This window comes from Notothenia coriiceps, unplaced genomic scaffold, assembly GCF_000735185.1.
Source record: "Notothenia coriiceps isolate Sejong01 unplaced genomic scaffold, NC01 NC01_scaffold00024825, whole genome shotgun sequence".
NCBI classification, from domain to species: Eukaryota; Metazoa; Chordata; class Actinopteri; order Perciformes; family Nototheniidae; genus Notothenia; species Notothenia coriiceps.
Genome location: NW_011357526.1, coordinates 109,170 through 126,876, shown reverse-complemented (window position 1 = coordinate 126,876; position 17,707 = coordinate 109,170). Strand labels below are relative to the sequence as shown.

The following is a 17,707-nucleotide window of genomic DNA, read 5'->3' as shown; positions in this document are numbered from 1 at the left end:
CCATAAACTACATATCCCACAATGCATCTTAAAATTTGACTTTTTTCTCAGAATTTTACTTTTTCTCAGAATTTGACTTATTTTCTTCACAAATATTCATTTTTTCTTAGAAATTGCCTTTTTCCTCAGAATTAGAGTTTTTTTTTTTTTTTTTAAATAATTTTGTATCATTCTCAGTGAAGAGGACTTGCAATGATTTGCCCTAGACTTGCTGCTTTCAGACTGTAGTTAATTATGAAGTTATTACCCTATCCGGTATGTAAGTCGCTTTGGATAACTGCGTCTAACATGTGAAGTATATTAAATATTTATACATGTATTTGATATATAGTCTTAAAGTTACAACCGGCCCTTTGAGTGCAACCATAATGCTGATGTGGCCCGTGAAGAAATTGAGTTTGACACCCCTGCCCTAGAGGAGATTCAGAACTTAACGTCATTTGAACAACAATTGTACTCCCTTTTGTAGATAACTGTATGTTCAAGTAGGATTACACCATTTCTAGTAGAGACAGGGTTGTGAAAGAAACTGCAAAAGTTAAAAACATTAAATGTAAATCTCTAATTTCTACTCTATGTCTCCCGCTAATTGAGTAAACAGCCTTATTGATTAAAAAACAAGTTAAATACTTCATATTTAAATTATTTCGCACTTGAATTAAAGTACAGGACATTTCCCGGTATGGAGTATCAAGGAGAGTTTATTACAGCAATTCAGAGAAGTTGGAAAGCAGCTGCTTGAGGCAACATTTGTGTTTTCTTTCATCCATAATCTGAAAACAATCAAGCAGCTTTGTCATGTGACTTGCAAACAGAAGGCTTCGCACTTTAAGCACTTTAAAGTCTTTGTGACGCCTCGTTGGCCTCAGGCTTCTCTCTCGTGTGTTCAGATCTGCCTCACGCTGCTGTCACTCTCTCCTCTCGTCCATTTCCCGTCCGTCTTCTCCGCTCTGTGGGAAAATCCAATAAAATTCTGCAGCGTTCTGGACCGGCCAAAACATTTCTTTCAGAGTTGCTTTGTTGTTAATGATCCATTGCATTGTAATCAAAGCTTTTGTGGGAGATCGTTTAAAACTCAGCTGAATGGGTTTTCTACAAAGTCTGCTTTCAACATTTGTCTGTTTTTCTTCAATGCAGTGAATCTGACCCCTCAGAGATTCTTGTTTGAACATGACAGCGGTATATTGTGTTATTCTCATTTCGGGTCTCTATTGGTGACCCAAAGTGAGAGTTCTTGGCTGAAACAGGATTTCATTTCAAAAGACATAACTATTGCTTTGGTCGCTGCATTTCCATGGTCATTACAGTGTTTTTAACTGTGCTTGAAAATCGGTTAAGGCCACACTGTTGTGTAGTCAGGGCTTTATGAACTAAATGTGATTGGATTTGACTTCATGGAGACACATGTGTTACATTGAATGTCCATAGGATTTTCAAAGTGGGTTAAACGGACGTCATTACGAGCATGAAAAGGAAAACATCACTTATTTATCCTAATTGTATTTGAGCGTGAACAACTGTCAGCTGATGTCCTCTGGCTGCCCTCTGCGGCGTTTGTTCAGTGATGTGTGATCCGCTCTGACTGAACATCACCTCAGGCCGAGCAGGGACTCAAGCATGACTCCTCTGGGCCGCAAGGCAGCTGTGTGTGTGTGTGTTTGAAATCTCCATTACCAAAACATGACTGCGATTCAACCTGAATTCACTTCATAAAAGCTTTTCTGTTCTTTGCTTTAGCACTTGTTGTCTTGAAGTTCTTTTGTTGCAAAACTCATGGGAAAACAGGGAGTGAGGTGTTGCATTTGTCCTGTCTCATCACAGCAAGGTCTAAGTAGAAAGAGCCCCTATTGTGCTTTTTGGGGGTTATCCCTTTTCCTGAGTGTGTTGTATAGGTGTTGGTGCATGTCAAGGGTCTGCAAAGGCTAACATCCCGGTGTGTTCATCTCCCACACACTCCCCTTATCATTTAGGCTGATTTATTTCTCGAAGTTCCGATTGTTCTTTTACATTTAGGAGTACAATTCTTTTAAATGTAAAAGTATTTCTTCCTTTTCTTGTAAAACTGCACACAGTTGGGTCCACAGGTGGTCTCTGGGCGAAGTGTAAAACAAGGATTGCAGATTACAGCCCCCTCTGTTGTAGCAGAGTCGGGGGGGGAGGGTCGGGGTGTGTTTGGCTCTGGGTAGATTTTCTCACTCTCTGATTAATCAAGAGCAGACCGAGGCCCCGAGGCGAGGCTGGGTCCGTCTGACGCCTCGCTCTGCTGTGAAATAATCCGCGGCCCCGCGGCATCGTCATCGCAGTGTGAACTCGGTTTCCGCTTCATGTCACGTGGCCCTCAAAGAGAAGCCGTCGAGATAATTGACGTTACAAGAAACTTGCATGTAGTGTTGTGTGTTTGCAAAGAGGGGAAACAAAGACTTTTTGAAAGGTTTAGAGACACACTTCACACATGCAGGCAGTACAGACCTCTGATACGTATCTACTTTATTCATGAAGGCCACTTAACTGACTTCCTAACCATCTGTTATTTCACAACAACATGACTAATCCTTACTAAAGCCAAAGGAACATTGGAGAAGACATAAGAATAAATCAAGGCCACACGTTTTCATTTGTGCAGACAAGATATGTTTGTACAGAGACCCGGCATAACAGACCCGCCTTTCTCATAAAGTCACAGTGCAGTTATTAAAGGACTTCAAATTGACATGTCAAAAAGTCGATAACATCTCGTAACCACAAATTACTTCATCCTAGCTTTGATATTTTGTATTTCTCTCTCCCGGGGTCTGTAGAAATGTCATCCAACTGTCAGAAGTTTGACATCTTTTTCAAACGAAACCTCAACTGTTACTTGGAAGTAATATTCAAATATGTACTTATTTTTCCGGATATTTGTGTGTGTCACACGCAAAACAGACAAGCAACATGTTCTCAGTCTGGAAGTTGTCCTTTGTCATTTTAGTTTCTTTAACAAATATTCTCACAAAAACATCAGCTGTGTTTCACCTTCTTCTCTTTCACATGTTTCAGATCATCCTGCACTCCATGCACAAGTATCAGCCTCGTGTTCATGTGATCAGGAAGGACTTCAGCAGCGAGCTGTCTCAGAACAAGCCGGTGCCGAGCGGGGAGGGAGTGAAGACCTTCAGCTTCCCCGAGACCGTGTTCACCACCGTCACTGCCTACCAGAACCAACAGGTGAGCAACTTACATCTAATCCAATTAAAGGAAGCCACCCCACAAATGTACATCTTGCAATTTCAAACAATAATACAAATTCTGTGTTCTTTGCAAACACATTTTATTCATGCAACTCGTCCTGCAAAAATGGTTGAATGTTTGCAATTGTATCCGTCACCACAGCATTCTGTGTACATATGTTAACATTTAGAATCACTTTGATAAGCCAAAGTCAAAATAAAAAGACCCTCAACAAACAACAACATTTTTAACATACAATCCACAGTTTAACTACTTTGGTCATGGCCTTGTCTCCAAAGAACTTCAAATTCAAATTGATCAAAATGCAATACAGTTTGCTTTTATTACCAAATCTTAGCATTTGAATGATTAGACTCATTGTCAATACTACATGGCATTAAAGGAACTTCCCTAGTTTAGGAGAGAAATACTATTGTGGAAAAGCACAGAAATGTTGGCACATTTGAGTGTTTTTGAAAAGCCATGTTAAGCTCAAATAATCACAAACATCTCCTTTCCACATTCTTCTTGTTCGCAGATCACCAGACTAAAGATCGACCGCAACCCGTTTGCCAAAGGATTCAGAGACTCAGGCCGAAACAGGTACGTCTTCCCAGCATCTGTATACCAAACCCTCTATATAGTTTTTAATCTTGCTACATAAAAGGACTATTATTTGTTTTGATCTGTGTGACCTTTAAATGTGGAACTAATGGTCTGAATATAGCACTTAGTACCACATGTTGCTCCATATAAAAACAGCTGCTTTGTCTGATGCCAAGAAAGAAAGTCTCCAGATCTGCAGCACAGGCAGAGACACTTCTCCTCTTAACTCTCTTTCGTTCTGTTACTTTTATTGCCATTACACAGTACTATGTAACAACATGGTTTATCTGCCAGGGAGCAGTGTAGGTAACGGTGCCTTGCTCAGGGACACCTCGGTAGCACTTGGTCTTGCCAGGACTTGAACTGGTGACCTTACAGTTGCCAAGCCAAGTCCCTATGGACTTCGCCACCACCGTGTCTCATTCATCTCATGAAATGTACATCAAGGAAAAGGCAGAACGTGGATGTGGGGCTTAATTAATCAGATAAGATTCACATTTCACCTGTTAATTGTTGTTTTAGCACAACATCCGACAGATTTCATTACATACAGTACACTGTCACGAGTTCTAACCAGCATAAGAGACGAATACAATCAGCACACATAATAGTTAATATCTCAGAATCAGAAACACATTTATTGCCAATTAGTTTTAATAATAATTTGCTTTGTTGTGTATGGTGCATACATAAAACCCATTAAGAGAAGAGAAAATGTAAGAAAAAGGACAAAAAACAGGAATATTATTTAAACTATTTTGAAATAAATCTGTGCAAAATGTATTTTCATTTGCAAAAAGTTACAGGTGACAATTTATTTTTGGACAATTTAACTGTGCAGATGTCCTTTACGATACAGTAGCTTCAGCCCCTCAGCGATATCGGGGGAGCCTTTTTTTCTCAACGCTTAATTACATAAAACCACATCGAATATTTAGATATTTAGGAGCTCCTGCAGAATGAAACACACCCATTCAAATTCAAAACAATACTTACATGTTAGCATCCAAAGCAGTGTCATATTTATTTAGCCCCACAGATGTAGACATATTTTGACCTGTGAATTACAAAATCCCTGCTAACATGGTTATCAACACCCTGTCTGAGCAGTGAGTCATTCTGCATAAATCAACATCAGACTCAAACAGGAAATATTTGATATCTTAGCACTCCACTTCCTGTCAAACATCATAAAGCCTGGAAGTAACACACACACAAACACACAAACACACCCACAGAGAGAGCGCTCCTATTGGACTCTCTGCCTTCTTTCCTTCCTCTCTTAATTCGTCTGCCTTTCCCTCCGTCTCTGAATTATCATATATAACATTTGCGGAGGAAGGAGAGGGGGGGGGTGCACATGAAAGCAGCGCCCTCCATCTGGTCTGCATTATTGGCACACAGATATTTGAGACATCTTTTTTCGTTTTTCCAACAATAGACTGTTTGATTTATGAACTGGCATTAGTATTTCATTGCAGAAAAGCTACAGATGAAAAGATAACGGGGGAATGAGATATTCTTCTGGAGGAAGAGACAATTAATTTATACTCACGTACGGCTCGGGATGCCTTCACGTCAGCCATGTTGTTTTGTTCGGGTTTAATACCAGCTTTAGAGACTTTACAGTGAAAACTCAGTGTCACCTTAAAAGGCCTTTCTGCGTTTCTTCATCTTTGATCATTCCTGAATATTGTTAGTGAGCTGCAGCTCCGACCCCTGACCCCTACACTGCTGCTGCTGCTGCTTCTGATAATGATGGTGATTTAGGAGTTTAATAAGATCACGTACAGTAAGAAACGTATCAGTTTGGCTGCAACACTGTTAATGTCAGGTCCCAAAGAGAAAGGTATTAGTAACAGTCGTTATGTTGAGCAATTATAAACTGATAGAATACGTGTGTGAATATTGAATATATGTGATCACACAGGAGCTAAGACCAAGCTGTGACTAAAGCTTAGTTTAATTAGAAAACGTAGCAGACTAATGTTATCCTTTTAAAATCAGCTTTTGTTCCAGAAATTGTAGGCGTAAAAACCAATAGTCTATTTCCTACATTTATATTCCTTTTGAAGAACTTAAAAAGATATATAAAACGTTTTCCATCCTGTCAGACAGCATCACATTCACTCTGAATTAGCATATCCATTGAGGTATTTAAAGCCAAAGACTTTTTGGCCGCACAGTTATCAGATCAGATTTTTTTATTCCCTGGAGTGCGCCAACATATCTGTCATGTTTGGAAATGTTTGGTTGCCTTGGTTTGGCTTGTTTAAATGATCCTAGTTACAATGAAGCTGAATTGTATGAAAAAGGCCAAAGGTCAATCACAAAGAAAAGGCAGAGAATATATCACTCGACAAAAGTGAGCTCAGAGAACCAGATAGTAATTCTGATGGAAAACAAATAGTTGCAATTAAAACATCTAACTAGTGCAATTATCTTAAATCTTGTGTACGAAAATATTCAATTTACCTCGGTATTCTGTAGATTCTGTAGTGAAGACTCTGCATTTACCTCATTCAATAAAAAATGAAGCACTACATTTACAGGTTCAATTTACCTAAGGAAAATGCCGGTTAATAACCATTTATTTATTATATTTATCGATCATTATTTATGAGGAAATGTAAGATAATTCATACAAATGTTCATCCTAAAATAAAACAACTGTCTTTACTGACCTTTTTGCAGTCAATTCAGCCAGAATGCAAACGTTAAAGTGCTGGCTGCAAACATTAAAACAGCCGTGACACCTTTTCTGCCACACGTCTGTTAAACATAACTCACTTTATACTAGTTTAGGAAATGAGCTTATTAACAGACATCCAGAAAGCATGCATGAAAACACAGCCCCTTCTTTGGATTAAGAGTGTCTGCATCCTGTGGAGCATTACCGACTAGTTCCACATTAAGTGGGAAATCAGAATGAATGTAAAGGGCAAACCGGCACCAATAATCCCTGGATTAAGCTCCAGCTTGTTTTCCTTTTTCTGACTCTGCTAACAGCTTCTTAATATAGATCTCTCCCCCGCTCTAAATTATGGTGCAGTCTGGTGACCGGGCTTTATGGTCTGCAGCGGAGGGATACAGCTCATTTGTTGTGTTTTGGTCCCGCAGTGTGTGTGTGTGTGTGTGTGTGTGTATGTGTGTGTGTGTGTGTGTGTGTGTGTGTGTATGAGTGCAGTGATGGCGATTAGCATGGCACACTAACGAGCTGCCACGGTCCTAAAATAACACGGTGAGAAGTGACGGGGCCGAGCGGCCTGCAGGGAAGTAAATCAGGCAGGAAGGAGAACCGTGTACAGATTCAAGATGAAACGTCACCCAGATTTATGTGCACACTTAAAACCTGCTCCTTTTTAATGGCTCCAGTTTCCTCAGAGCAGGACTCCAGTTTCTCCCCCACCCCTCTCTCTCTCTCTCTCTCTCTCTCTCTCTCTCTCTCTCTCTCTCTCTCTCTCTCTCTCTCACACACACACACACACACACACACACACACACACACACACACACACACACACACACACACACACACACACACACACACACACACACACACACACACACACAGTCAAAAATGTACACTTATCTTGTGATGATACAGGTCCTGGTTGAAGGCAACATTTGACATTAAATAAGAGGTGAAACATCAAAATTCAAATCTATATATTAATATGATTATTATTAAAACAAATACTACAAATAGGATCTGCCTTTTCCTTTGGTGACAGGCGAGATTTTAGAACAACTCATAATTTCCCGTCTACCAAAACATCAACAATGAAATCTTCCCTCTCTGTCTCACTCTCCATCAAACTCTTTCTCTGTTCCTGTCATCTGGTCAACACACACACATGCAGATATCATAACTGTCCCATTTCCCTTTTCTTTTGATATCCTTAAATGTCTCTCTCTGCTCGTCTCTTTGCCAGGACCGGCCTGGAGGCGATCATGGAGACCTACGCTTTCTGGAGACCTCCTGTGAGGACCCTCACGTTTGAAGACTTCACCAACATGCAGAAACAGCAAGGTGTGTGATTAAAACATGTGCTCACACGATGACAAATCGACAAACTCCAAATTCCCCCTCAGGCTTTTCTTTCTACTTCTTTTATATTAAGTTTTTTTTTTTAACGAGATTTTGTGCAGAATAGTAAAAGACAGATTTCTTACCAAAACAAGAACGTGGTCTCTATGTCTCCACTTGAATAACTGATCCCAGATATGCTAGGCACATTGCTAAAAACTGTTGTTAGAGTTGTACATACATATGATGTGAATAAACCATTTTTACGACACATTAGAGGCCCCATTAGATCAGCGTGTTACCCTTTAAATAACTCATATGGGAGAATACTAAAACAGTTTACAAAAAAACCCATTATTTTAGTAGCCACTGATTTAAATCTATTCCAGTGTTGTGGATTAAAGAGAAACTAAGCTATTCTTCGTTTTAATGTGATCTGAATTCTTGGCGACCACTTTAAGCACAACTGTGGTATCCCATAATACTCACTGCTGCCATTAAAGCTTTATACCCCCTTTACAGATGTGACTGTGTTCATTTGTTGGCACAAAACAATGGATGGTTATTCTTGTGATCCATTACAACAACAACAACAATTATAGCAATTAACTTAAACATGGTATCATTTGTTCCTAATTACGCAACATAGTGTTTTTAAGTTTATAACAAGGTAAAGTTATTTAACATTGTATATTTAATGGCTAGCGGTAATTAGCGGTAATTGGAGCATACTGTCCCAACCTGAACTCTTTCCCCTGCATATATCACCACACACCACATCAGCAATGGTTGTCCTTTATTTGAGCTTGGCCATACGCTGCTGCTCTGGCAGGTCTGCAGGCGTCTGCTGAACTTTTCACATCACGCACGGCTTTTGAAAATAAAATCGTTAAACAAACCCCGGGGCTCTTGGACGACTCCGCGACACGAGTCACCGTCAGCAGGGGCCAGCACAGGGTCTTAGTCATGGCTCGTGTCAAGGCCCACGCCACTTTTTAAGTTTCCTCACAGACCCTATCTCAGTCACCTCCGGAGAGGTCAATATGACGTGATGCTCCGTATTTTGTCTGAGCAGAGGGACATGTATTTGTTATCATTAAACTCCTCCGAAGTGTTTAGGATGTAATCAAAGTCCTTGCACCGCCAGTGAACCCTGTGTCACAGTATGTGTAAGTGTGTCTTTGCCCTTATGGCACAACACACTCTTTTCCCTTCGAGTAATCAACTATTCCCCCTCGGCATTGAAGCACCTCGAGCCCTTTTAACCAGAGGAAAACATGACATCACCAAACTACAGTCCTCTCTTCCCTCCTCTCTTTTTTCTCATACATCTCCCCCCTTTTTCTTTTATTTCTCTCCCTTCCCACAAGCCCCCTCCCTCATCTTCTGAAGCGATATTATCGAAGGCATATGGTGCAAAATCAGAACCCAAGCCAAGCGAGTCCTGGATTATTTAGTTATGCCTCCTCCTCATTCCGGGTTCAAACCGAATTTCTTCAACAGCGAGATGAACCCCGGCCAAATTCTCATTAATAGAGAAATATGTGATTGATATCCCACAGCTATCATTTCACTCTGAAAGGGCTAGACTTTCTGGATACAATTTGTGCCAGCCCCCTTCAGCTGAATCACTACAGTAGATGTCCAAACTCTTAAGAGTCCGCCACTTTTTATTAAAGAAAGGACCTGCGGATGTGGGGCGGCTCTGTTGACCAGACATGGTCAAACTGAAGCCATATTTTCTCCACATACCAGCAATACTCTGTATGTCATGATTCATGATCTCTTATCCAAACTTTCAAATAGTAAGGTCCTGCAATTAAGCACAAGTTAGGAGTTTGAAAATGTTCAAGTGGAACAACAAGGTCACATTTGTAATGTAGCTTAATCTGAGCCATTGCATGGGCACCACTTGGAAATGCTCCCATTGACGACACACACTCAAACTTACAGATACATACTATGATGAAGAATCTGGTTAAAACTTACCTTGGTTCATTTAGTGGAAATACAATAGTACATTTATAAACTAATTCAGTCTTGAAGGCAATAACATTTTCTAAGATATTGGATGAGGTAATACGACAATAAAAAATATTCAAACGATCAAAATCCGATCTTAAAATTAGAAAGTGCTCTGAAAACATTACATTCAGTCTTAAATAGACATTGCAACCATTAACCACAACACGTGAAATACATTTCTCCAGCTCTGCCATAGGGCACAGAGGATGTGGAGCTCTGGCTCTGAGAGGCTAACTCTAATTCCTCTCCACAGGGAAATCCTGTTTGTTTCTTGATCTCCTCCACAGGGAGGTCAGAGGCCGGAGGGGATTCATGTCACTTTTCCATCATATCAAAAAAAAAAAAAAAAGTTTGAGCTATTGCCTAACTTTTATAGCTTCTTATTTTATGTAGAATAAATAAAGCTGTTGTACGATAAAATGTTCACATGCTCCAGTTTTTTATGGTTGATTTTCAAATAACTTGGAGTAATTTGATGTACAACCTTAAAATCCTTCCAACTAGATTTTAGTATTTAAAGTGTATACAGTAAGTAACCCTCTCACAATGAAAAATGTTAATAATACATTTTATTAAATGTTCAATCCGAAGATGAAACAAACCCTGAACAATAGAAGTGCCTTTTGGACTCTCCAGTTATAATCTTTATGAAAACCTGTAGATGTAGTTTGTATGTGCTCAAGTGCTCTTCTGTTATATGCCCCTGTGTTCACTCTCACCGTATCTGTGTTTTCCAGGTGGAAGTACAGGCACCTCTCCCACCACCTCCAGCACAGGAACCCCCTCCCCCTCTGGTGCGGCTCACCTCCTGTCTCCCTCCTGTTCCCCTCCCACCTTCCACCTGGCCCCCAACACCTTCAATGTGGGCTGCAGGGAGAGTCAGCTCTGCAACCTGGGCCTGTCCGAGTACCCGGCCTGCGCTCGCAGCAACATGGCCGCCCTGCAGGGCTACGGCGGCCTGGCCGACAGCTCCTACGGACGCCTCCAGGCTGCAGGGGGCGCTGTGGCCTCGGGGCAGCCTTCTGAATCCTTTCTGCCGCAGAGGACTTCCTCCCTGATCGCTGCTGGCATGCAGGGCGGCCCTCACGCCTCCCTGAGCGGCGGTGGTGGTGGCGGCTCTGGAGGAAAGATGGATGCCTATGGCGGTCAGTTGGGCTCCTTCCCGGCCTCGCAGCTCCAGTACGTGATGCAGGCCGGAGGAGGCTCAGGATCCGTCCCTTCCTCCTCATCAGGATCCTCCCCTTCCCCCCACATGTTCAGCGGGGGCCACCACCACGTGCAGCAGGGCTCCTACAACGCTTTCTCCCTGCACAACCCTTACAACCTGTACGGATACAACTTCCCCACCTCCCCTCGCCTGGCTGCCAGCCCCGAGAAGCCTCAGGGAGGTTTGCTCTGCTCCTCGTCTTCAGCCGGGGCCTTCGCAGAGCGCCAGTACCTGTCCAACGGGAACATGGACACTATGCACATGATCGGCAACAACAGCGGCGGCCAGCAGGGCGGCAGCTCCTGCGATGGACGTCAGTATGGCTCCTCCTCTCAGATGTCCATGCACATGGTGTAGAAACTTGGATTGAACCTCACAGTCCTCCATGTTTCTAAAGTCTTTCAGCTGGAAAGCTATAAACCCGGTGTGGTGTTGATGTTGGACCGGTGTTTTTACATGAAGCGCTTATGTACTGAGGTACGAAACAAGCCTTTCAGAAAAGGACATCATTTGTTTTTAAAGACACTCCACAACATACAAAGCATTATAGAGGGAGTCAAAACTATTATTTAATTATCTTTGTATTATGAAGTGAATATAGAGACAGCAACCTGACTCTCTTAATCTTACCGACAAGAGAGAAACAACCAAACTCAGATTGTGATAAAGGAGCCCACATGCTCCAGTTCAGAAGGGATTATCAGTTGTGAAGCTGTTACAGTGCAATAGTAGCAACGCTCTTTTCAAGGGACACTCTTGGGACTCGAAGGCCTTGCAGTCAAGACATTTTTGCAACCAAAGAATCTTCACTGTGATCCAGGAGTTTTCTCTTTCACGCAGCACTTGTGCCAAATCGTCTGGAGGTCAGCGGTTTGCCACCATGGTCTGAAGTTTGGCTGAAATGAAAGGGACAACTGGACAAGATCTCTGCAGGACTCACTGCTCCACACAGGATGAAGTATGTGTGGAAACATGTGGACTTCATCAACCCCTTACCCTCATAGACTGGAATGGCTTCACTATTTTTGAGTGGATTATGTTTTTTAGCATATATATAAGATGGCGAATGCAATCAATAACATAAGCTTAAAAGTTGTTGTGTGAAAAAGTTATTAAAGAAGCAATAGCAGACGGAGAAATTAAAGTATGTTTTGGTGTGTTGTAGAGATATGTATTTAAGTGCTGAGCAATATAACAATTTTACTGGCCAATCTGTTTTAAAATGTGTGAAAAAAAGGGAAATGGCAAAGTAATTCTTTTTTTTGAGGCATTTAAAAAAAAAATGTAAATACAGGTGCCAAGCACGTAAAAAGCTCAATAAACGTTTTAATTCATGAACATGGTTTTGATTTATTTTGTCCTCGTTAGCAGCAGGTTTTTCAAAGTTAACTTAATATTGTAGCCTATAACTGCAGAAATGAAGAACACACTGTGTTCTCTGAAAACTCAGGAACAAGACTCGCTCATAAAAAATAATTGAACGTACATTAGCACAAAAAATGACAACGTTTACTCTAAGTACTATATAATAACAAATGATACCTTAACGTGGTATTTGTTAAACAGGAATTTACGGATTAATTATTGGATGACTGTTAAATTATTTTTTATAACGGTTTAAGATTTGAACTGTAAGTCAGAGCCTCGAGGCTACATAACAATGAATGACATGATTATTAATCACATAAGAGCTTACAGTATAAAACACACACACACACATCTGCCCTGCACCACATCACAGGCTCCAGCTTCAAACGCTGATGCAATGCATCCATCATAAACCAAACTGGAGGAAAAAGACACAAAAAAGACACATTTTATCCCTGCTGGTTCTGTTTATTATAAGAATGAAGAATAAAGCTCTGGTGCCAAATGCACTCAGATGCACTGCTGTAGTACTCACATAAATATGGCACCTGTTTTCAGAGACAGAGAAAATCACCTTGAAATAATCATTTGAAGAGGAAAATAGAGGAAAAACAGTATTTAGGATCATTCCTACTCCAGCTTTGTGGTTACACAGGCTCAGACTCTAGGGAACTATCCAGGGGCCAATCAGCGCCCATTACACTCCATGTCTTCTGAACGGCTCTCTCCAATCACTTCCTATCATGCGTACAGCTCCAGCCATGAAATATCATATCTGAACTATCATCAGAAAATGAAGGGGGTGCACGACCGTGGAGACAGCGACCCAGGATTGGAAACACCTGTTTTTCCAAGCATGACTTAAAATAATGAGCGGGGTGATGCACCGGAGAGAAGCGCATGATTTCACAATTTGGCTCCACTCCATATATCTGGACATTATTTCCAATAATTATTCACGTTATTTGCCTGATATACACCCCCCCCTCACTTTCCCCGCAGATTTACCTCAGAGCCTGTTAAATTAGGAGATGTATTTGTAAAAAGAAGCAGTGCATGGGTGCAGAGTATGACATAATGCACAGCAGGTCTGTTTTTATACCGTAAACTATCAATCAGGTCCTTAAGTGGAAAAGAATGGCCGAGCTTGAGTAACAGCCACTCTCCGCCTTTCATCGTGGCGTCTTTCATTAGAAACTAAATATGCAAACGATCACTTTGATTGATTAATGGCAGAGTGTGTCCGGCCTTGCCGTAAAACATGAAACTGGAACAATTGGAGATACAAGACGGGGTATTTTAACGAGATCCTCTGACAGAGATGAGAGGGATCTGGTGCCTAATCTGCTGCTTTGAGCCCATTTTGAGTGACAGCACGCTGACTGGCGGGTATCCCATAATCCCCTCCTGTCTCTGCCATTGATCTTTCCCTTCTAACACATTTCAGACATTTTTACAGACTCAGAATCACTCTCTGGGGATCTTTACTGGATGCAAGTCCGGCCAAGGGAAGTCAGTGACCATGTGCAAGAGAAGGGGAAAACTTGGTTTAATTTCTCAAACCGAGGGTCTGGTTTTGATATGACACGGTCTGAGTTTATATCCCACAATCCAATCAAAAATCCCTGGCAAACTATTGGCCTCTTGTGTTTATTTGTCTGTTTTGCTTGGGATATCTTGACTCGACTCATCTTCACTGTGAATTATTGCTGACAGGAGACGTGGACCCACTTTTCTGAGGTGTCTTGAAGCACTAAATCACTGCTCTTTCACAAAGGGCTTTCACATACCTCCAGCCGCCTCACGCCAGTCTTTTTTTCTCTCCCCTCCTTCAAGGAACATCTTGAAAGTATTTTAGGAATGATAAAGTCATGATGCAGATGTCAAGCTTACAAAAAGAAACATACAGGCTGTGGTGATGGTGGCCAATGTTTTTATTGTCACAGGAGTACAGATCTCTGAAGGCAAGTTGTGTACTTTCTGAAGCAGAAATGAACCCTAACCCTAACCCTAACCCTAAGGACTACAACAGAATAATGACCCTTCACTCTGTGTGCTGCATGTGACACAGTTGAAAATGAAATTAAAGTTGGCTGAAGATAGGAAAACCCTCAAATTAAACAATTAAAATGTTGCAAATCAGTCTGTGGTATGATTGTTATAGACAAGTTCAAAATGTCAGAATCATAATATGAGTAAAAGACCACAAGAAGACAGTCAGGCTGATGTTAAATATTAAAAACATAATTATGTATTCTGCATTAGTAAATCAAAAGTGTTTGAGGTAAAGATTAAAGAAAAATTATTCTGTAAAAGCAATAATGAAAATCATAAAAGAGTGTCTTCCCTTCCTCTAGTTTAACAGCTGGTCACTGTTTAATTTTAATTTTAAATGTTTAAACATTCAGCTGCTGCTTACGATGTAAACCTACCAAACAAACTTACTTAACCAGAAAATCTTCCTTAAAACGTACTTATTTTACATGGGAACATGCACGCATCATTGCAGACAAAACATTTCATACCAAAAAAGAAATCTAACCACAGCCAACAGTACACCTTGTTCTTCTCCACATGCAGTTAGTTGTCCTTATTTGATCTATGGGCGGAAGACAGATAGACATCACCCCCATCCTTAAATCACTGGCCCCCTGTGGAACTGAGGATCTGATTCAAGGTCTCCGTCCTCACCCACCAGTGTATCCATGGAACTGCCCCTCCCTACCTCAAGGAACTCCTCACCCCCCATACCTCCTTGCGGACCACCCGCTCCAGCAACTCCAACCTCCTCAGAACCCACAGGACCAAGCTCCGTACTATGGGAGACCGGGCCTTCTGNGAGCTCTGCTACTCTGCGTACAACTGCCCTGCTGTGTTATAAACTTCCGGCTGAACTCTTATTGAGAGAGCGGCGCACAAAATTACACTAAATTTCGTCATAGACCAGGCGACCGAAGGTGACACACGCTGCGAGATAGGAAGCGGTTTCGGACGAATATCCAGAACGGAGACACCCCACCACGTCGCGACACAATTAAGCCGGTCCACGAAATTCCCCTGGAGGAGTGTTCACCTTTTATTGCGGGTGTGTGTGTCACCTTCATTGTGTGTGTGGACCTATATTGTGTGTGTCAGACCTTTACTTGGTGTTGTGTGTGTTGTGTCACCTTTATTGTGGTGTTGTGTGTGACCTTTATTGTGGGTGTGTGACGACCTCGTGATTGTGGTGGGTGAGTCCTACATTATGTGCGTGTGTGTGAGAGTCACCCTTCTGCACACAATCACGGGAAGCCTGCGTACTTCATCATGTTTGATTTCCTCCTTTGTATGAAGGTGAAAACCCACCCTTCTGTTGTACAATGGCGTTTGTGTAGTCTGTGTGAAGAGTTCCACGTACAACATTACCTGGAACCGAAGAGCGTGATTCTCCTTATGCATAGCAAAAGAGTGTAAACGACTAAGCGGAGGCACAGAAGATACTAGTCTGATGTTGATTTAAGCCCTCGACTGGACACAATTGCTCCGCAAACTCCGATTTAATCAAATTTTCAACTTATGTTCTCGACACATCTATATAAAGCCATAACATAATAATAAAAAATATAATAAAATAGCATAAACTAAACGGTAAAAATACTTAAATTCATTACAAAGGAAAAATAACTATACACTACATAAAACAACTTAGAGCCAAAATAACAGATATTACAAAATGTAAATAATTAATATAAAAAAATTCAAAAAAATAATCCCAAAGGCGAAATAATGTATGCAATTCTGTACAAACTAACGACGAGTGAGTCTTTTTGTGCACAAAAGCAATTATTATACGCTACTAGCCCTTTACTTATAAACCGAAATTCAGTTGAGTTGCAGAAGCGTCCACAAGTTCGAACTTCTAGAGAGTAGGGGAAGGAGGGTGGCGGTGGCGATGCTAACAGTTGAGCTGAGGGAGTCGGGGAGAAGATGGGGTGCGAGGGAGCATGTGGTAGGAGGGGGGGGGACACAGGGGGGTGGTCTCTCGTTCTCCTCGCGCGTTGGGCTGCCTGGTAGTTTAGTGGAGTACCGGCCCGACGCCGCGCGGGGGGAGTGACCACTTGGTCCTTTTCCGACTGTGATGGGGGCCGGCGTGGGGCGCGCACCTTAGTGTCCCAACTTTTGTCTGGGCTCTTTTTCTCTTTCGCAGAACTTCCGAAGGTGCGGCGCTACCTGAAGGTTGCAGCGGGAGGTACACTTACTTTCTCGCCGTCTAGAAGCGGTTCTCTCCTGGAGACTTCTCTCCGAACCACGTGCTGCCCCCCCGAACGGCGACTTCTGCAGTCCTTGACTCCACTCCCCAACGTGTTGCTTGGTATCTGTGACTGGACGGCATCTGGGTACAGTGGTGACTGGGCCGGCTCTTTAATACAAGGGGCTGTGTCTTAAGAAAGTGAAGAGAGTGGTGGGCTAAATGACTCTTTGATTTACGATGCGCTTTTGTGTCGAGAGACAAACATGTTTTACATAAACGAAGAGACAATTAGATTGAACCAAAACCGGAGGGCTTAGCGAGGTGCGAGGGAGCGCGACGGAGCAGCTGGGCAGGAAGCAGAAGGAGGTCCTCTTTTCTGAGTTTATGTAGAAGGTACGACCATGGTAGGTAGGTGGAGAAGGTAGGAGCAGAGGGTGAGAAAGGAGGGACTAATTTGTGCCATACTCTCAAAAAAGCCCCTCCGACAAAAAGGGATGGGGGTGACAAATTGACAAATCGTAATTGAACAAAAAAAACCATCGCATCAGGTAAGGTCCGATATCGACGGAGTATTTGACGAGAACCGAGAGTCGACGATTGGTCACACTAGTTAGATTTCCCAAAAAGAAATTGCGTAAGCTCAATCGTCCTGTGTGTGGTGGTGTTGTGTGTGGTGTTGTGTGTTGTGTGTGTCTGTGTGTGTGAGTCATTCCTTAGTTTGTTCTCCCGCCGGCACCACCATTATTAACTTTTCCGTGTAGTCCGATATGTGAGAAATTCTGCTTTCCAGGAGCTTTCCTAGAACGAGCATTCGGGGGCTGTACGGGGGTTTAAATGTAACCATGACGAGAGGAACTGACAAGCGTTGATAGGAGATATGTTAGCATGCTAAGCTAAGTTTGCCAGATGAACATCGAGGAATGAAAGGCACGTATTAGTGTAAAGGAAAGAAATACGTTCCTGCTGAAATGTTTGGATGTGGTTTGTTCTCCAAATCAACCAAAGACCTATGAGTGTGTCATCCTGTCACTTC

The 17,707-nt window shown here is 42.0% G+C and overlaps 1 protein-coding gene across 1 annotated transcript in view; it reads left to right on the top strand.

Annotated features, from left to right (window-relative positions):
- tbx15 (T-box transcription factor 15) overlaps positions 1–12,405 on the top strand; it is a 39,286-nt gene extending 26,881 nt beyond the window's left edge. Inside the window, exons 5-8 of the mRNA XM_010783186.1 lie at positions 3,037–3,204; positions 3,746–3,810; positions 7,749–7,846; positions 10,606–12,405. Coding sequence (XP_010781488.1) covers positions 3,037–3,204; positions 3,746–3,810; positions 7,749–7,846; positions 10,606–11,432 — 1,158 coding nt within the window. The 3' untranslated portion in view covers positions 11,433–12,405. The remainder of the gene's footprint in view (positions 1–3,036; positions 3,205–3,745; positions 3,811–7,748; positions 7,847–10,605) is intronic.
- Positions 12,406–17,707: the final 5,302 nt, after the last annotated feature.